This window comes from Leopardus geoffroyi, chromosome D4, assembly GCF_018350155.1.
Source record: "Leopardus geoffroyi isolate Oge1 chromosome D4, O.geoffroyi_Oge1_pat1.0, whole genome shotgun sequence".
Lineage (NCBI taxonomy): Eukaryota > Metazoa > Chordata > Mammalia > Carnivora > Felidae > Leopardus > Leopardus geoffroyi.
In genome coordinates, this window is record NC_059342.1 from 18,918,122 (window position 1) to 18,936,048 (window position 17,927).

The window sequence follows — 17,927 nt, forward strand, 5'->3', positions numbered from 1 at the left end:
TTTATTTTATTTTCTTGTGAGAATTTTATACCTTCATCTCTTCGGTTTATGATGCATTTTGAGTTAACATTTGTATATGGCTTGAGGTTGGGGTTCAACTTCATTCTCTTCTCTCATTTGTCCTATCATCATGTATTGGGAAAACTTATTTCCCCATTGAATGATCTTGGTATCTTCATCAAAATGAGTTTACCATAAATGTAAGATTTTATTTCTAGACACTATTCCCATTCATCTATATTAATCTGCTGCCAGTAATACACCCAGTTTCCTTTTTCTTTTTCTTGCTCCTCTGATTTTCTTGAATTTATTTGTGTCTTTTCAGCTGCTCTTGTCCATTTTTGCCAAAAAAATTCAGGTTAGATTTAATGAGTGTGTTGAATCTGTAGATCAGTTTTAGGTACTGACATTTAAACAGTATTGTCTTATAGCCCGTGAACATTGGATGTCTTTCCATTTATTTAGATCTTCATTAATTTCAACAGTGTTTTATACCTTTCAGAGTTACAAGTTTTATACCTTTTTTTATTAAGCATATTCTCATGTATTTTATTGTTTTTGATGCTGTATGGAAGGGAAGAGTGTTCCTCAACCCTTTTTGGGTGCCTTGCTGTATCTGAAAATTAAATCTGATGAAGACTAACAAGAGAGAAGCATACAGATTTATTTTGTGTAAGTTTTTTTTTTTAAACGTTTATTTATTTTTGAGTCAGAGAGAGACAGAGCATGAACGGGGGAGGGTCAGAGAGAGGGAGACACAGAATCCGAAACAGGCTCCAGGATCTGAGCTGTCAGCACAGAGCCTGACGTGGGGCTTGAACTCACAGACCGTGAGATCATGACTTGAGCCGAAGTTGGCGGCTGAACCGACTGAGCCACCCAGGTGCCCCATTTTGTGTAAGTTTTAAATTGACATGAGAGTCTTCATAAGGAAATGAAGATGCAAAGAACCAGTTAGACTAGACTACGTTAGCTTTGATGAAGAGTGGACAATTGGGAAGGACTTGAAAGGTCAGGGAGTGTAAGGTAAGTATACTTGACTGGGGGAACTTCAACAAGCCCTATTTGTTAGGATTCTTCTCAGTTTACCTTTGTCTTTAGAGAGAAAGATGCTGCTTTGCTCTAGGTATAGGGAGGGCACCTGTTATATGAGGGTTTGAGGGAAGTAAGGGTAGGGGAATATCAGAGTGACCTTCCTGCTTCTGCTGTTTCTCAAACTCCTTCAACTTGAAGTATTCATTATGCCAAGGTGCCATATTTGGGGGCTGCGTGTCCTGAACCCCATCAATGCTATTACAGGTGGCATCATGTTCTTAATTTCACTTTTGGATTTTTTATTACAAGTGTGTAGAAATGCAATTGATTTTTGTTTATTGATCTGCAACCTTGTATATACCCTGCAAGCTTGATAAACTTGTTTATTTGAATAGTTTTTAGTGACTACCTTGGGATTTTCTGTATTCAAGAGCATTGCATCTGAAAATAGAGATAGCTTTACATCTGTATTTCCAATGTGGATACCTTTTCTTTAATTTCTTTCTTAATTGTCCTTGTTTGAACCTTCAGTGCTATGTTGAAAAGTGGTCAGAAAGGGAATCCTTTTCTAGTTGTTTATCTTATGAAGAATGGCTTACTCTTTTAAATATGATGTTAAGTGTGGATTTTTCATAGATGCCTTTTATCAAGTTTGAGAAATTTCCTTCTGTTACTAATTTGTTGAGTTTTGTTTTGTTTGGCCCAGAAGGTTGTTAGATTGTGTCAAATGCATTTTCTGTGTCTATTGAGATGATCGTGGTGTTTTTGTTCTTTATTCTTTTGATTTATGGTTTATTACCTTAAATTATTTTCAGAGGATAAAATAACCATGTATTCTTTCGGGCATATGTATAATTTTGTCTACATACAGCTGGATGTGGTTTGCTGGAGAGGATTTTTATGTCTGTTCATAAGAGAATATAAGTCTGTAGTTTTCTTGTGATTGTTTTGTTGTTTTGTATTAAGACAATACGGTCCTTGTATAATAAGTTAGGAAATGTTCCCTCATCCTTGGAATAGTTTGTAAAGAATTGGCATTGATTCTTCATTAAATGTTTGCTGGTAGAATTCACCAGTAATGTCACTGAGGCCTTAGCGTTTCTTTGTGGGAAGTTTTTAATTATTAACTTAATCTAATCTTGTTCTTAGGTCTATTTAGATATTCTGGGTTTTTTTTTTCCAGTCAGTTTTGGTAGTTTTTTAGGAATTTGTCCACTTAATTTAAGCTATCTAATTTGTTGGCAAGTCGTTGGTTACGGTATTACCATAATCCCCTTTTCTTTCTGTGAAACCTCATAATGTCTTTTTTTTTTTTTTTTTACTCCTAATTTTTTTCGAGTCTTTGCTCTTCTTTCTTAAGCTAAATTTTGTTGATCCTTTAAAAAAAAACAGCTTTGGTTTTGTGTTTTCCTATATTTGTCTATTCTCTATTTTATTTATCCTCTCACCTTTATATTTTCTTTATTCTGCTTGTTTTAGGCTTAGGTTACTTTTTCAAGTATCTTTACCTGGTAGGTTAGTGATTTCAGGAATTTTTTTTGGTAATGTATGCATTTGGTAATGTATGCATTAATAGTGCATACTGAATGCACTAATTCAGTAAATTTGTTTTATTAACTTTTCCTTATTGAGGTAAAGTTGACATAAAATCATCCCCAAAGAGTACAATTCAATGCGATTTAATATATTCATAATGTTGAATAATCACTTCCCCCTGGTCACAGAATCCCCACAAAGTGAAACCCCGTACTCATTAAGCATTAATCCCAATTTTTCTCTTCTTTGTGGCCCATTATACTTACCCAGAGTTCATAGTTTATATTATCACTCGTTCTTGGTAGTGTGCATTATGTGGGTTTGGACAAACATATAATGATGTGTCCATCACTATGGGATCATACAGAGTATTTTCATTGCCCTAAAAATTCTCTGTTCAGCCTATCCATCATCCCCATCCCTCAACCTCTGATCTTTTACTGTGTTCATAGTTGTGCCTTTTCCAGAATGTCATGCGTGTAGTTAGAATCATATACTATGTATCCTTCTCAGATTGACTTCTTTTCACTTTGTAATATGCACTTAAGGTTCTATCATGCCTTTTCTTGGCTCAGTGGTACATTTGTTGAAGTGCTTAAGAACATGGTGTTGTCAGGCTATAACAGTTTATTTATCCATTCGCCTACTGAAACCCATCTTGGTTGCTTTAGAGTTTTGGCAATTATAAATAAAGTTGCTATAAACATCTGTGTACAGGTTTTCATACAAGTTTTCAACTTTTTTGAGTAAATACCAAGAAGCACGACTGCTGGATTGTATGGTAAGAGTATGTTTAGTTTTGTAAGAAATTAGTTTTGTAAGAAATTGCCACCACACGGTTTTCCACAGGCTGTACCATTTTGCATTCCCACTAGTAATGTGTGAGAGTTCCTACATCCTTGCCCTTATTTGGTTGTTGTCAGTGTTTCAGATTTTGGCCATTCTAATTGGTGTGTAGTGGCATCTGTGGTTGTTTTTGTTTTTGTTTTTTTAATTTTTTTTTCAACGTTTATTTATTTTTGGGACAGAGAGAGACAGAGCATGAACGGGGGAGGGGCAGAGAGAGAGGCAGACACAGAATCGGAAACAGGCTCCAGGCTCTGAGCCATCAGCCCAGAGCCTGACGCGGGGCTCAAACTCACGGACCGCGAGATCGTGACCTGGCTGAAGTCGGACGCTTAACCGACTGCGCCACCCAGGCGCCCTGTTTTTGTTTTTTGAGACAGAGCATGAGCAGGGGGAGGGGCAGAGAGAAGAGAGAATCTTAAGCAGGCTCCCTGTGATGCAGGGCTCTATCTCATGACTGGGAGATAGTTACCTGAAATCAAGAATCAGACGCTTAACCAACTAAGCCACCAAGGTGCCCTGGCATCTGTTTTGTTTCCATTTGCATTTCCTTGCTGTACCTGATGTGGAGCATCTTCTCATGTGCTTATTTGCCATCTGTACGTTGTCTTCAGTGAGGTGTCTGTTAAGGCTTTGACCCCCTTTATAAACTGTGTGTTTGGGTTTTTTTTTAGTTTTAAGAGTTCTTTGTATATTTTGGATAACTCTTATTAGATGTGTCTTTTGTGAATATTTTTTCATAGTCTGTGGCTTGTCTTCTCATTGTTGTAACATTAACATCTACCATAGTTCGGTTTTTTGTTTGATGCCCTTGTTCCTTGCTCCTGTTTTTGTCTTTCTTGCCTTTTCTGGCCTTTGTGGTTTAATTGAGTATCTTGTATGATTTTGTTTTCTCACCTTTATTATCATATCAAGTTATAACTTTTTTTCTAATTTATTTTTGTGGTTGCCCCTCGAGTTTTCTATATAGATTAATAATGATCCAAGTCAGCTTTCAAATAACACTATAGTATTTCATGGGTAGTGTGAGTACTTTATAAGAACAAAAGTACCCGTATTCCTTCTTCTAGTCCCTGGTATCATTACTATTACTCATTTCACTTGTACATGAGCATGCATAAGAGTATACGTATATACACACATAAAATACATGTAAGCATACATAACTTATTGCTGTGATTTGGAACATATTAATTTGTTAGATCAATAAAATAAGTAAAATAAAGGTTTTTATTTTACCTTTACTTTTTCCTTCTTCTGTAATCTTGAGTTCTTTATGTAGATCTGAGTTTCTAACTTACATTTTTTCTTTCTTCCTATATAGCTTCTAAATATTTCTCAAAAGGCAAGTCTAGTTGCAACAATTTCCTTCAATTTCTGTTTGTCTTAGAAAGTTTTTATTTTCACTTTTGAAGGAGGATTTTATAGGGTACAGAATTCTAAGTTTGTGTTTTTTTTCTCTTAACACTTTAAAATTTTCACTATACTTTTTTTGCTTCTATGGTTTCTAACAAAGCAGATGTAATTCTTACCTTTGCTCCTCTATATGTAAGGTATTTTTTTTTCTTTTATTTCTTTCAGGGTCTTTTCTTTATATTTGATTTTTTTTGTAGTGTGAAAACATGTGTAGGGGTAGTTTTTTCTCTTTTGCATTTATTTTGCTTTTCTCTGAGCTTTCTGGATCCACGGTTTAATGTTTGACATTAATTTGTAGAAATCATAATTCTTTTTAAAATATGTATTCTGTACCTTTTTCTTTTCCTTCTGGTATTCTTGTGCATATGGTACATCTTTTGTTGTCGCATAGTGCTTGGTTACTGTTTTATTTTAATCTTTATTCTCTGATATCTGTGTTTTTATGGTTCTACTGATGCATTCTCTAGTTCAGGAATTAATTTCATCAGCTGTTTCTAGTCTCCTGGTAAGCCCATTTAAAGACATTCTTGTTACAGTGTTACTGATCTTTCATATTTATTTTAGGTTCTTTCTCAGGCTTTCCATCTCTCTGCTTATATTGCTCATCTGTTCTTGCATGCTGTCTGCTTTATTCATTAGACCCCTTAACATATTAATTGTTTTAATTTTTATTAAAAAAATTTTTAAAAATATTTATTTATTATTGAGAGACAGAGAGAGACAGTCCGTGAGCAGGGAAGGGGCAGAAAGAGAGGGAGACACAGACCTGAAGCAGGCTCCAGGCTCTGAGCTGTCAGCACAGAGCCTGACATGGGGCTCGAACTCACAAACTGAGAGATCATGACCTGACCTGGAGTCGGATTAACCAACTGAGCCACCCAGCTGCCCCTATTTATTTTTATTTTAGAGAGAGAGTGTGCGTACGTGCATGCGAACTGGGTAGAGGGGCAGAGGGGGAGATCCAATCCCAAGCAGCCTTCACACCCAGCAGGCTCTCAGCACCATGAGATCATGGTGGTGAGGTCATGTCCTGAGCTGAAATCAAGAGTTGGATCCTCAACTGACTGAGCCACTCAGGTGCTTCTTAATTGTTGTTTTTGAATAGTTCTAGAATTCCTGCCTATCTGGTTCTGATGCTTGTACTGTCACTTCAAATTGTGTTTTTTGCTTTTTAGTATTACTATTTTTTCTTGATAGACATGTACGGGGTGAAAAATACAGTAAATAGATACATATAAACACTAATATATACACATATATATTTATGCATATTTCTCAGTACCTCCCTTCTTACTGCCTTAGGTGGGATAGGATAGCTAGAGTTGGCTGGAATTGGGTATTTCCCTTGTTGCATATGGAATAGTAGACCTGACTGGAGTTGGGTATTTCCCTTCTCTGGGTCATTTGGCTCTGATAATACCTCATCAGGTTAGGCTCTGGGGAACTAGTTGCTTGATAGGGCGTGCCTTTTTGAGAACACAGTGCTCTGGATTTCTTTTCTGATTCTGTTGCCTGAAGCACAAGGGGATTTTTCTCCAGTATTTATGTAGGAACCTGGTCTAATTCCTGGAGTTGTATATTAAAATATTTTGGGCCCTCTCCTATGACTGAGTCCCCCTAGAGTTTTTAATCTCAGAATTGTCCACACTGAATCTCCAGCAGTTCAGGAGAATGAAACAGTTCAGGTTTTCCAACCTTGGCCCTGGTGTACAGGGTAGTTTTCTTTCATGAGTCTGTGTTCTGTGACTCCCCGTATTCACCTGTCTCTTCAGTCTGGGGGACAGTGATTTGCATTGTGTCATCCCTTCTCTTACATATCCGAGAAGACTTTGGTCAGCCTTTTACTTGTTAGTATTGAGTGATAACTTCCAAACTCCTTTTATGGGGAACTTTAAACCCCTAACCCTTAAATAGCCTTTTTTATGTTGAAATCAACATGGGAGAAGAGTTGTTTGTGAATTAATTTATGTCATTTCAGATCGAATAGTTGTGTATTTTCTATGATATGAATGGAATGGAGTAGCAGGAAATCCTAACTGAAATTGTTTTCATTAATTTTAATTTTCAGTTTCTGAAATACCTTAAAACTGCACTGACAGCTAATTTTTGTCCTATCTTTATTCATGTAGATTTGAAACCAAAATTGATTCATTTCATGTCACTGGCTTACCAGATAATTCAACAAAACCTCACCTCCTTTCTTCCTTGGATGATGCTACGTCACTCTTCCAAATTATATTTGAGATAAATCCGTTAGATGAAACTGCTGCTCAAAGGTGTATCATAGAAGCTGAACCTTTAGAAATGATATATGATGCAGTAAGCATTTTTAAATACCTAAGTTTTAATGCATTTCAGTTTACTTTGAGTTTGTGCCTAATGTTAATGATACTTACTTTAACAGAGAACGGTGAATAGTATAGTGGAATTTTTCAGACCTCCAAAAGAGGTAAATCTAGCACAGCTCACTTCAGCAACTTTGATTAAACTTGAAGAGTTTCGTGACAAGACAGCAACAGGTAAGTGCCAGTATTAATGTTGTTATATTCAGCAGCAGCATATTGTATACTAAACTTTTAGTCATGTTTAACTTACTTTAGTAAACTGTACTTTAAATTTATGCTTCTGGATTAGAACAGTTTTGTTTAAACTAATTAGTACTTTTATATTTAAAATCAAATATAACGATCATTTCTTACACTCACGTCAAACTTATTACCACACTCAAGTTAATTGCAAATTTTGTTAGGATTTTTGCAATTCTGTTCATGAGGGAATAAACCTGTCTTTTTTCCTTTCAGATAAGGAATTCCAGATATTAATATATTGGCCTCAGAAAATAAGAATTCTTGTTTTATTCTTGCTGAGAGTTTTTATAAGATTGGGTGTTACTTCCTCCTTCAATATTTGGCCTAATTGAACAGTAAAACCATATAGGCTTGGAGGTTTCATTGTGGAAGATTTTAAGCTACAGATTCCATTTTTAAAATATATTAAAAAAATACATTTTTAGGGACACCTGGGTGGCTCAGGTGGTTAAGCATCTGACTGTGTATTTCACCTCAGGTCAGGATCTCATGGTTTGTGAGTTCAAGCCCTGCATCGGATTCTGTGCTTACAGCTCAGAGCCTGGAGCCTGCTTTGGATTCTGTGTCTCCCTCTGACTCTGCCCCTACCGCATTCATGCTCTGTCTGTCTCAAAAACAAAAGTTTTTTTTTTTTTTAACTTAGAAAAGAGAAAGTTTAGTTAATATAGAATGCCTATTTTATGAAACTTATTAGCTTCCAATGATGAGTGCTTTCCTTTTTACTTGCCCTGCATTAATTTGTGTGTTTAAAGTTTTCTCACGGTCCACATTCACTTGAGCAATTAATAAAAGATTAAATTTTTCTTCTTTCTAAAGTAATCTGGGCAGAGCGCCTGGGTGGCTTAGTAGTCAGTTAAGCATCTAACTTGATTTTTGACTCCGGTCATGATCTCAAGTTTGTGAGTTCGAGCCCTGCATCAGGCTCTGCACTAGCATTGCGGAGCCTCCTTGGGATTCTCTCTCTCCCTCTCTCTGCCCTTCCCCTTGCTTGCATGCACTCTGTCTCTCTCTCAAAAAATCAAACATTAAAAAAATAATCTCGCATTTTTTCATTTCAGTCTTCTAAGACCTCTGTAGTTGTCAGTGATTTCTAGGAAAGTGTTAATATTGATTAATGTCAGCAGCTGGGATGTGACTTTACCAAGTGTCCCTTAAGTCAAAATCTTACCGGTTAAGAGTTTTAAGTTGTCTTTCTATATCGTGCTTTTCCAGGTTCAGTGTAATCTTTGAAGAGCCAGATAGATTAAAAAAAAACCACAGGAACAGAGCTCTTTGGTTTTTCAATCACATACTTTCTTTACATAATTCAAAGAAGGCTGGTTTTGTTTTTGCTTCCATAATGTTACTTCTGTTCTGACTATAACTAAAAACTGCCTTTGAAACAATGAACTCCTCTCTCTCCCCACCCTCCAAATATACCAGGCATTTAATCTTTCTGACATTTCTATAGACTCTTAAAAGTTTTATATTTGTTTTTGGTAGTATCTTTCCTGTTGTCAGTGTCTCTTCAAAATCTGAGATTATTTCATAGACTGCTTTTTAGCTATTTTTGACATTTTAATTCTTGGGTGAAATTCTCACTTGAGTGGTTTCCAATTTTAATGTCAAAGTGTTAGCTTTAGAACCCCATTTTTGTTAAGTCTGGATTATATCTCTAATTGAAATCAGAATTCATTTAGTTCTGCCTGTCACAAAATATAACATGAAATTGTCATTTTTCTCCCACCCTTTCCTTTGTATTCACTTTATCTTTGTTGGTAAAAATGAGATGTGCTACTATGATTCTCCTGTTTTTTCTTTCTCCTAAGAGAAAATATTTTAGTCAAGTAAAGTAAAAAATTCACTTCATGTTTTGATGAGACCTTCAAGAGCTGTCTAACTAGTTTAAGCATCATATCATTAGGCTCCATTACCTCTCAATTTTATGATTGCATTTTGAATACATTATTCACTTCCTTTTCACAGAGAGCTGGGCATTATGTTTTTCATATTAGTGCCTTCTCTGGTTTTTACTCATTTTCCCCATGATTTTCTCCATCTGAGTATGTTTTATATTAGATTGCAGATAATTAATTACCTTAATTCTAGAAGCTGTAGGGTTTGCATTTACCCATCTACTGTTAAAATCTCACATGCCATTTATAGTTCAAATTCTGTGTATTAGTATAATACATACTCAGTAGAATTCATAAACATAAGGTCAGACCTGTTTTCTGATTGATTCTTCCTAATTGTAGAAACCATTACTTGTTATTGTTAAATATGAATGCATTGTGTTGGAGACTTACCATATTCCTTCAGATTTGTAGACATTTTTTTCCTAAGATTTGTTTTCCTAAGCTTTTTTTACTTAGGAAAGAATTACCAAAATAGTAAATATCCACTGTATAAACTTCAGATGTTATGGAAATATTTTGGAAAGTGGAGGTCTTTAGTATATTACCATCGAAAGGTAACAGACTTTACAATTTGAAGTCTATTCTTCTAATTCTGTTTCCTTCTGTACACAAATAGTATTAATTATTATGTAGAATAAATGCTAATCGTATGAAAAAGTGGGGTGCTACTATGTTCTTGAATTTTAAAAAAATCAGTAAATTACTTTTAATATTTTTCCAGAAAGTTAAAATTTACTAATTTGGGAAGAGACTTACCTGCTAAGAGCTTTATATATTTTGGTTCTTCATTCATTCCCCCCTTCCATTTTTGATTTTTTTTTTTCTATATTAGCCTCTATTATTATCTTCTTCCTATATAACCTGATTTGTTTCTTGTATTCTTCATTTTTTCTTAGGAGTGAAGGTGTTCAGATCTTTTCCTTTTTTGTCAAGTAGGGGGATCAGCTTACAGAACACACACATGTATGTAGTTAGTTACCCTTGTCACATGTGGTCGTTCTGACAAATATGGTCAGTTAGTGAAACCTTTCTTTTGACATGTAAGGCTTGCAGGGAGTATCTAGGGACTTGGATTTGTAGAATCAGGCATATATGAAACAGATTATATTGGATGAGGAAGTCTTAGAAATGGAAATGAGGGTAGAGAAATGCTTAACAGGAGATGGAGTATCTTGAATGCTAGATTGTCCCTTCTGGCTGCTTCTGGAGACTGTCATACCTGCCTCAGCAAACAAACCTCAGTAAAACCACATTGTCTGTGTTTGAATACAGATCATTTGGGGGGGAAAAATTAACAACTGTGCTTTGAGTCAGTTCTGTACTTCAGTTCCAAGCTTATTAAATGTTTCATAGAACATAATTTTAAAAAATCTATATGTACCCGGTTTTACTCAAATGGAGTTTGCGGGTCAAATACATTTATTTGAGGAATCAGTCCAATTTTGTACTCACTTATATTTAATCAGGAGTGAGTATACACACACATTGACTAACAAATATTTTTATTTTATATTAAAAATATTTGCTCAAAGTATTTTTAAAATTAATACTAATTTCACATTATTTTCTGTTCAAATTTTCTGCAGGTCTACTATATATTATTGAAACACAGAAAGTTCTTGATCTCAAAATTGATTTGAAGGCTTCATACGTTATTATCCCACAGGATGGAATTTTTAGCCCTACGTCAAATTTACTTATTTTGGATCTTGGTCATCTAAAGGTATATAGTAATACTTGTTTTATATTATGACATTTAAGGTGTTTCCCTGTTTAAAATGTATTTTATTTTATTTTATTTTTTATTTATGTATTTAAAAAAAAATTTTTTTTTTCAACGTTTATTTATTTTTGGGACAGAGAGAGACAGAGCATGAATGGGGGAGGGGCAGAGAGAGAGGGAGACACAGAATCGGAAACAGGCTCCAGGCTCTGAGCCATCAGCCCAGAGCCTGACGCGGGGCTCGAACTCACGGACCGCGAGATCGTGACCTGGCTGAAGTCAGACGCTTAACCGACTGCGCCACCCAGGCGCCCCTAAAATGTATTTTGTTTTAAAACAGTTTGATTTGCTATATTGATTATTAAATTAGGTAGCTTCTAGGATTTGAAAATTCTTCCTTTCTAGTAAATAATGTGAAGATTTATTTAATTAGGTAGTTTCCCTACATTTCTAAGAGCAAAATTATCATTTGAAATCTGCAGGTGAGGAGTAAACCTAAAAATTATATTTATAGGGGCGTCTAGGTGGCTTAGTTAAGTGTCCAACTTCAGATAGTTGGTGAGTTCGAGCCCCACTTGGGCTCTGTGCCAACAGATCAGAGCCTGGAGCTGCTTCAGATTCTGTCTCTCCCACTCTCTCTGCTCCTCCCCTGCTCACACTCTGTCTCTCTCTCTCTCTCTCTCTCTCAAAAATAAATAATAAAACATTTAAAAAAATTAAAAAAAATTATATTTACAGAATTTGAGAGTAGTGCTTTCTTTTTCAATTTAAATTTGCTACTTGACTGAAATATATCAGATGGGAGGGAGTTCTGGAAATAATCAAATACATCTTTATCCTTCTGAAACTTTTTGCATGTATAACTTTAGATATTGATGTTTTAATAGTTCTGTTAAATCTTAATTTTAGAGATGTTCTTCTTGCATTTACCTAAGTCATTTCCCTTTCCATCCAACTATGTACATTTTTTCCCCGCAGTTTTGAATAGAGAATATTTTGTGTGTGTTTCTAGATCTGCATGGTTCTCTATGGTACCCATTGGCCACATGTGATTGTTTATGATGAGTAAAATTAAGTAACATAAAAATTAGTTCTTTAGTCATATGAGTCACATTCAAGAATTAAAATAGTCACAAGTGACTTGTGTCTATTCTGTCAATACAGAGATAATAATGCCATCCTTGTAGAAAGTTCTCTTAGACCACATTACTGTAGATCATTAAATGTAGATTAAATAGCTGTAACAATTTAAACACTCACGAGGGATGGATGATATTGGCATGCTTTCTGGCTACCCAACAAATATATGCCTTTCCTTGATATTGTCCTTTATTCTATGTTTTTACTCTTGAGTTATTAATTATGTACATGTTTACTGGATTTATATTTATAATAAGCTTTATACACTTAATTATTTATAGTTTACTTTAGTTATGGAATTGTTTCAAGGGTAGTGTGGTATAGTAGAACGAGCATAACATCAAGAGTAAGGTGTCTAGTTTTGTGATCTTAGGCAATTTACTTAACCTACCTTTCAGAGATCATCAGTTTTGATAGTCTGTGGCACATGAGCTGTATAAAATAGAGGTGAAAATGTTAAGGTAAGTACACACATACACACATACATATGAATGTATAAGATCTTTATATATGGCAGTAGAGTGATCTTCAGAAGGTTAAGTGAAAAACGTATTGTGTATGGTACGTTAAGAAGGGGGTGGTACAAATATAACTTTGTTGGGGTCGTATAAATGGCCAAGTTGGGACTACAGTTCAGTTATTCTAATACTTAATTCTGGATTCTTCTTCTTATAAAAGTATCTAAATATCTGTCATTATGCCATAGAAACATTTTGTAGGCTACACATGCCTCAATTTGTTTTTAATAAAAAGGCTTCTTGTCAGATCTTAAAAAGTTTTAAATGTTTTATTCTCTAGGATTGGCTCGGTTTTCCTCTGTTAATATATGCAATTGAGAAGTATAACTTAATGTGTAAAAATTTACTTTGTACCTGGTCTTTTTGTTAGACATGTCATAGATAAAGACATTTCTATTAGCCTTTTATGTCAACTTACAAATCTTTTATTAAATTTTTATGTTATAGTCTTAAAGATAAAAAATTTATATTTTAATTTTGAAGTATTTTGCATCATCTAAACTATTAAAATTAACTTCAAGGTGACAAGTAAAGGTCGTTTGGAGTTACCAGATATGAAACAAGGTGGGGCCAGACTTGAAGAGATAATGCATAGAGCTTATGATTCCTTTGATGTTCAGCTTACAAGCATACAGCTGCTTTACAGCACAGTTGGTAAGTATATAATGGATTATTTAGTGATTCATTTGGCTGCAATGATTAGGTTTTTAGACAGTTTCTCTGAAGACCTTCATCCCAAATACATTAGAACATTTATATTTTCGAATTAGAAGTAATAGTAGTTGCGCCTGGGTGGCTCAGTCGGTTGCATGTCCCACTCTTGATTTCCGTTCGGGTCAAGATCTCATGGTTTGTGAGTTTAAGCCCTGCATCCAACTCTGTACTGATAGCACAGAGCCTGCTTGGAATTCTCTCTCTCCTCTCTCTCTGCCCCTCCCCTGCTTGCTCTCTCGCTCACTCTCAAAATAAATAAACATCTAAAAAAAGGTTAAAAAGGTCATAGGGGGCACCTGGGTGGCTCAGTCAGTTGGGAAGCTGACTTCAGCTCAGGTCATGATCTCACAGCTCATGAGTTTGAGTCCCGCGTCAGGCTCTGTGCTCACAGCTCAGAGCCTGGAGCCTGCTTCACATTCTGTGTCTCCCTGTTTCTCTGCCCCTCACCTGCTCACATTCTGTCTCTCTCTTTCAAACATTAACATTAAAAAAAAATTTTTTTTTTAAAGTAATAGTAGATATTGCCTAGGACCAGTATCTCAGGTACCTGGTTTTTATCCCTCAAGAGACATTATTAAAGTCTGGAGACGTTTTGGTGGTCACTGCTGATGAGTAGGTGCACTACTAGCATCTAGTGAGAGGAGGACAGGGATGCTACTACTAAACATCATACAGTGTAGAGGAAAGGCACCCCCCCCGCCCCCACACACACACACACTTATTTGGCCCAGATGTCAGTAGTGCTGAGATGGAGAAATCCTTTGGACCAGGTTGGAAAACCTTGGCACATATTTAAAGTATTTATTTTATACAGAATAATCACAAGAGGCTGCTCAAGGCCAGAGGCAACCGATCTAGGGCCTCTGACCACCCAGGCCTTAAATAGCCAGATAGAGACTGAGGAGGGTCTTAGGAGGACTGAGGAGGGTATCCTAGGCATACCTTTACTCCGTTCACTCTGATGTACTAATCAGGAGTCTCTGATCCAGATCTAGTTTTAAGATGAAGTCAACAGCCAGAAATTCACTTGTAAAGAACCACTAAAGTAGATAGAGATCCAAGACTAATTTGAGCCCTCTTTCTACAGGGTCATACTGTTGATGATTCCATGGAGTGTTAGGTGTTAGTAAACATTTAGATAATTCAACAGAATTGGATTGGTGGCTGTTCTAGAGATCCGTATATGTGTGTATATGGTCAAATTTTAATTATCTGAGCTAACTAATAAAAAAGGAAGCAATGAGAACCCAAAATAGTAGTTATTAGAAGTATTGATTTATATAGTATTGGTACATTTTATTTTTTTTTTTTAAACTAAAACTGCTTTGAGATAATAAACTTGATTTCTGTTTTTGTCAGATTCCAGTTGGTGTAGAAGAAACCCAGAAGTGTAGTGGGTGGCAAATATAAATTGTTTATAGAAAATCCATAAATTTTTCTCAGGGAATAAATTACAGTATTTTGGTATGTTTGCTACATTTTTGTCATTTTTAAAGTCCATGCACCGTACTTAATATTGACATGCTTTTTGAAAAAAAAATTTAAAGTATTCCATTGTTATCTGAAAATTACTGGAATTCCTTGGAATTGTTCTTGATAAGCACTAACTCTTCTTAAATAATCTTTTTTGAGCAAGATATTTTTGACATTGGGGCTACTTTAGGTGATTGTCATAAACTTTCATGATAAATACTGAATCACATGCTTCTGAATATTTTCTGTGAATTGAGAAGTAAAGAAAATATTTATCTCAATACTGTTGGAATTTAAAAAATTGTACGAGTTCATTTTACCACCTTTCTTTACATCTAATCATTCATTGGCTTGTTTTTCCTTGACTGGGAACTTTATTGGACCTAAGGAATGATTAGGTTCAAATGAGGTAACGTAAATGAGGATGCATTGTCACATACATTTCATGTTAGGAGATGTGGATGTAAATTTCAGATTTTATCACACACTAGCCTTTGACCATAAGTAAGTTAATAAATTCCTGTGAATCTGTTTTTTAAAATGGGATGATTAAATATCATTGTGAGAATTAAGTGAAAATTAAAACATTGCCTAGAATAGCTCTTAACAAATCTTGAATAACTGGTAGCTTTTATTGACAGAAAAGAGCTGTGCTTTTCTCTGCCTTTTTCATTATTGCCTTAGAGCCATGTTGTTTTTTGGGTAAAGTAGTCTGGTTGGTGTAACAACTGTAAATGGATGCACAGATTTGATTAAACTATATTGTTGGGTTTTTTTGTATTTTGTTTTTAATTTTAGAGCACGCAAGCTGGGAAGAGGGGCAGAAGGAAGGAGGGAGGGAGGGGGAGGAGAGAGAGAGAAAAGGGGGGGAGGGAAGGGAATGTGAATCGCAAGCAGACTCCAAGCACGGAACCTGATGCAGGGCTCGATCCTATGACCCTAGGATCATGACCTGACCAAAAATCAAGAGTCACAGAGTCAACCAACTGAGCCATCTAGGTGCCCCTAACTATATTGTTGGTTTTTAGTAAGTATTTTCTTCATATTGAAACAGAGTCTTTGAAGTAGTAGAAGGAAAATGATGACAGGGAAAAGAATTTACCTGTTGATTATATGTACTGGGGAAGGTGGCTTTAAGATTGTCTGGATATAGGAAGAATTTCCCATATCATGCAGTGTATGACTACAAAGTATTCATAGTAATTTTAGGTTTAATGTGTTTTTCAAATTATACATGTGCTAAATAAACATGTACTGTTTTCCACAATTAGGTGATAATTGGAAAGAAGCTCGAAAACTTAATGTATCTACACAACATATTTTGATACCTATGCACTTCAATGTGGAACTTGCTAAGGCCATGGTTTTTATGGATATAAGGATGCCCAAGTATGTATTGCCTGTTTTACGTGATTGTAGATTTTCTTAGAAATTCTTTAGCTAAGGAGATACCATATTTCATTGTTGTTGGTTTTTTTTGGTGGTAAAATGTACATAACATAAATTTTACCTTTTCTAAGTGTATAATTCAGTGGCATTAAGTACATTCACATTGTTGGGTGACCACCATCACCATCCATCTCCAGAACTTTGTCATTTTCCCACACTGCAATTCAGTACTTGTCAAACAATAATGCCCCACTCCACCATACCCCAGCCCATGGCAATCACCATTATATGTTACATCTCGATAAATTGGCTACTCTGGGTAACTTATATAAATGGAATCATGCAGTATTTGCCCTTTTGTGTCTGAGTTATTGCACATAGCATAGCGTCTTCAAGGTTGATCCATGTTGTAGCATATGTCAGAATTTCATTTAAGGCTGAAAAATACTCTGTTGTGCATGTATACATATCACATTTATTGGTTCGTCTGTCAATGGACATTTGGGTCATTGTAATGAAGTTTGGATCTGGTAACAATACTGTTAAATTCACAATGCTGTGAAGATTGATAGAGAACTATTTAAGTCCTTGCTGTAATTTTTTTGTGTGTATATGTCCACAAGTAGAATTGCTGGATCATATGATAATTCTGTTTTTAATTTTTTGAGGAACTGGCCAGTGTTTTCCATAGCAGCTATACCATTTTATCTTTCCACCAGCAGTACACAAGGATTCCAATTTCCCCACCTCATCAGCACTTTTCTTACTTTAAAAATTGTCCTCTGTAGTAGGTATGAAGTAGTATCTAATTATAGTTTTGAGTTGCATTTCTCTAATCATTACTGATTAGGTAATTTTCAGGTATTTCTTGGCAGTTTATACATTTCATTGGAGAAATGTTTATTCAAGTCCTTTGCCCATCTATAATTGGGATTTGTTTTGTTTTGTTTTTTAAATGCATTCTGTATACTAACTCCTTACTGGAAAGATGATTTGCAAATATTTTCTTTCGTTTTGTGGATTGGCTTGCCTTACGTATCACTCTTTTAAGAGTGTCCTTTGCTCAAAAGTTGTAAATATAAAGTCCAATTTTTTTCTAAATTTAAATCCAAGTTAAAATATAGTGTAATAATGATTTCAGGAATAGAATTCAGTGATTTATCACTTACATATAACACCCAATGCTAATCCTAACAAGTGTCCTCCTTAATGCCCCTCACCCTTTTATCACTCCCCACCCCCCACTCAACACCCTACCAGCAACTTTCAGTTTATTTTTTGTATTTAAAGTCTTACGATTTATCTCCCTCGCTGTTTTTATATTATTTTTGCATCCCTTCCCCTGTGTTCATCTGTTTTGTATCTTAAATTCCACATATGAGTGAAATCATTTATTTGTCTTTCTCTTGACTGACTTATTTTGCTTAGCATAATACACTCTAGTTCCATCCATGTTGTTGCAAATGGTAAGATTTCATTCTTTTTGATTGCCAAGTAATACTCCATTGTGTATGTATACCACATCTTTATCCATTCATCAGTCAATGGACGTTTGGGCTCTTTCTATACTTTGGCTGTTGTCGAAAGCACTGCTATAAACGTTGGGGTGCATGTGCCCCTATGAATCAGTACTCCTGTATCCTTTGGGTAA

The 17,927-nt window shown here is 35.3% G+C and overlaps 1 protein-coding gene across 4 annotated transcripts in view; it reads left to right on the forward strand.

The window, feature by feature from the left end:
* VPS13A (vacuolar protein sorting 13 homolog A) overlaps positions 1 to 17,927 on the forward strand; it is a 256,431-nt gene that overhangs the window by 53,492 nt on the left and 185,012 nt on the right. For all 4 annotated transcript variants that reach the window (XR_006710274.1, XM_045469045.1, XM_045469046.1 and 1 more), the window contains exons 18-22: positions 6,963 to 7,152; positions 7,238 to 7,352; positions 10,906 to 11,042; positions 13,222 to 13,354; positions 16,159 to 16,276. Coding sequence is in view for 3 of the 4 variants with exons in the window: in XM_045469045.1 (XP_045325001.1) it covers positions 6,963 to 7,152; positions 7,238 to 7,352; positions 10,906 to 11,042; positions 13,222 to 13,354; positions 16,159 to 16,276 (693 nt within the window). In the remaining variant the exon portion in view is untranslated. The remainder of the gene's footprint in view (positions 1 to 6,962; positions 7,153 to 7,237; positions 7,353 to 10,905; positions 11,043 to 13,221; positions 13,355 to 16,158; positions 16,277 to 17,927) is intronic.